We start from the raw sequence: 3,153 nt of genomic DNA on the forward strand, positions 1-3,153 counted from the left end.
CATAATATGTGAGGCCCAATGGGGGGGTCTTTTGGATGAGGGGGGATAAAACGCTAAAATATGAAAACCCATCTCCTTTCAAATTAATGTAACCTTCTCATGTGTTACCCAAATTTCAAGGTGTAAATACATATTTGAAGCTCTGTTAGTGTAGAACACAACCATGATAATTTGAATAATTTTTACTCATGGCATATTGTTAAATTCATATCATACTCAAGATTTTGATGGGTTTTCTAACTAAAGGGAGCTGGCGCCCGAGGATAAGGGAGTTTTTTATTCCAATTTGTAAAAAAATTTAAAGTTTTATAAACAAAAAGGAGTCTAGCACCCATATGCAAATAGGAGTACTATTATTCCCTCTTGAATATTGCACGTTTTGTATAGGGGTCTTCTAGCAATAGACCCCTTAAATTTTGAATGTAAGCTTATAGTTTAGAAGGAGCTATATTGAAAAGTATTATATTTAAGATGAAGCAATAAACTAGGTGAATGCAAACATAATGATGTTTGATATTTCATGTATTTTCTAGCTATCATAAATAACAGAAGTTCATATATGCCCATGATGACAATCATGCCAACCCTCGCATACACATGGAAATTTTTAATTATTTTCGTCCATCACCATACATCCATATTTGGTATTGCAAATCACTATCATAGCATAGCATGATCAAATGGTAAAGATTCGATCAATAGCCTACTAGTGGCTAAAGCCTACCATATTGATTGTTATATAGATTGAGTACAGATTGTGTATGAAACTACTATGATGAGTTAATATGTAGTGAAGCTCCAATACACTTTGGTTGAGAGCTTACTACTATGTTTTGCAAGTTGATCGGTTTAGATTTAGGATGAATGTAATGATGATGCCATAAGTTTACACTGTGCTTTAAACAGATGTGGTCGGTTCTTAAATGTATTAAATGTATGACTTAATCGAGATAACATTTTGGATTCCAACTATATCCATTTTATGAGCAAAGGGACAAAGTTCATAGTCAGAAGTGTCAATCCTAGTTGATATAAGCTCTCATTATATATTCTATAAATCCAATCTTTTCTCGCTCAAAGTAACGAAAATGTAATATGCACGATCATTTAGAAGGAAAATGAAGGATAAATCATGTTTTAAGAGCATTAATACAAAATGCCTTATTCTGCTGACTAATTTACGGGTGAAAGTCGTTAAGGTCCTCCCACAGCTCTCCGAAGCATGAACTTGCCCATAGAGGAGGACGTTTATTCCGCAATATGATTGGATTTATCTCTGTCAAACGTGATTTATCCCATGAACTCGCCCATTGATGAGGCTTATTCCGCAATTTGTTCGGATTTATCTCCGTCAAATGTGATTTGACACAACCTGAAATGCAGAAGATTGAGGATTAGGTGGAATGCAAGCTTCGGCATGCTGGTTATGCATGGTTACAACGTAGTATATAAGCTTAGGTGGAATGGTTATGCATGGTTTCAATGTAGTATATAAGCTTATATGATCACATCTACCAGCCCAACGTCAACTAAATTAGCGACATGCAAATTCAGTTTAGCTTCGTAAATGCAGCTACCATCGTGCAGATTTACTTGTTTAAGAAAAATATGTGACATAGGAGTTGCCACACGTAGCAGCTTCCGACGTTGCGACTTCAGTGAGCGAATACGAGCAATCAAGCAACGAAGCGATTTGCGAATTCGGTTTAGATTCGTAGATGCAGCTACCATTGTGTAGGTTTACTTTGTTAAAGAATCACGCGTGACATAGGAGGTGCAATGGAAGTCCATACTTGGCTGCTTCGTACGTTGCTAATAATTAGGGGGCGGGAACGCGACTAGTAAACAAGAAGAAAAAGAAGCTCATCAGAAAAGCTCGAGGGTGGAAGGATAGTCTTACCGAACTCACGTAGGGATTTCCAGACAAGTTTTCGACTCCCTGCTTAGGACCCTTCTTTCCACCTTGCGGGTCCTTCACTCCTGGACCTTTAGGATGCTTACCCTTGTATCCCTTCTTGCCATCTTTATGCGACAGCTTCTCGCGGTGACCATTTTTGTCCAACCCCTGGTAAGATTTGGAGGAGTCCATGTTCTTCAGAACCTTGACTGCTTCAACGTCTGAGGCCTCATTGAAAAGAGCATCTTCTGCCAAGGCTTTGCCGCAGATTACGGCTATCAACAGCAGTGCTACAAGAAGAATAACGTGCTTTTGAGCCATGATCCTGTTCTTCGAAGGAACCAACAAGTACTGGTGGCTGCAAGACTACCAACCGAGGGATATGGAGCATTATTCCGCAGACCTTTGGCTTTATAGAGTCGGATAGTGGATCACACTGCACGCACTTGATCGAGATGGTCTCTGGTTGGTCACCTGTGCCGTTAGGCGGTGGTTCAAAGGTCGCCAGGAACCTTGTACAGAACCTATCCCACACCTGCTGAGGCCGCATGAGCAGCAGGTACGCTCAGCATCAACATCGTGAGCCTCTCGCTAGCAGAATTCACAATGTGTGAATTTGATACTTCATTTCATATTAACGCTCCATAATATGTCTTCACATATTCAGCTTTCGTAGATAATTTTCAGTAGATTCCCTTTTTGCAACATGTCATTGTGATCATCACGGACTTATAGAAGAGTTACGAATCGTCATCGGAATTTCGTGAGTCTCTCCTTCGTCATCGGTTGTATCGTTGCCAAATCCTAAATTTTTTGAAACAAATTCTGCCTCGAAAATACTAGCTCTCGCTGTGACTATTTTCAAGCTCGAGTGAATTTGGGATTTTCCACATTCTTTTTTTACATTTTTAAATTATCGTTATACTTTTAAGAGGAGGTTTCTGCATAGGGGCAAACCTATGCGACTAAATAGACTTGAGAAAAGGCTAGCCGAGCTAGGCTATTACATTTTCGCTTCTGTGAAGGCTAGCCTGTGTGTCAAAGAAGCCGAGCAAGAGATATGATTAACATAGAAATCAAGTGGCTCAAATGGGCATGAGATACCCTATATTCTAGGTTCCCTTGTACTCATGGCTAAGTTTGACTCAATTCATGATTGCAAAACCTAGATTGTAGCCCGTAATTCAGAGCACATTCTCACATTTGACAATGCATTAACTAAGAATTAGACCTACATGCATGCATGTATACTTGTG

General features: G+C 39.4%; 1 protein-coding gene across 1 annotated transcript; it reads right to left on the reverse strand.

The window, feature by feature from the left end:
* Positions 1-1,031: 1,031 nt before the first annotated feature.
* On the reverse strand, positions 1,032-2,265 carry LOC147887839 (uncharacterized). The gene is made up of 2 exons (XM_087393056.1): positions 1,901-2,265; positions 1,032-1,372 (listed from the first exon to the last, which is right to left on the reverse strand). Exons 1-2 carry the CDS (start codon positions 2,216-2,218, stop codon positions 1,352-1,354), a joined length of 339 nt encoding a protein of 112 aa, XP_087249182.1. The 5' UTR covers positions 2,219-2,265; the 3' UTR covers positions 1,032-1,351.
* Between the last annotated feature and the right edge of the window lie 888 nt (positions 2,266-3,153).

This window comes from Dipteris shenzhenensis, chromosome 22, assembly GCF_047967505.1.
Source record: "Dipteris shenzhenensis isolate YYH24624 ecotype China chromosome 22, Dip_SZ_1.0, whole genome shotgun sequence".
NCBI lineage: Eukaryota > Viridiplantae > Streptophyta > Polypodiopsida > Gleicheniales > Dipteridaceae > Dipteris > Dipteris shenzhenensis.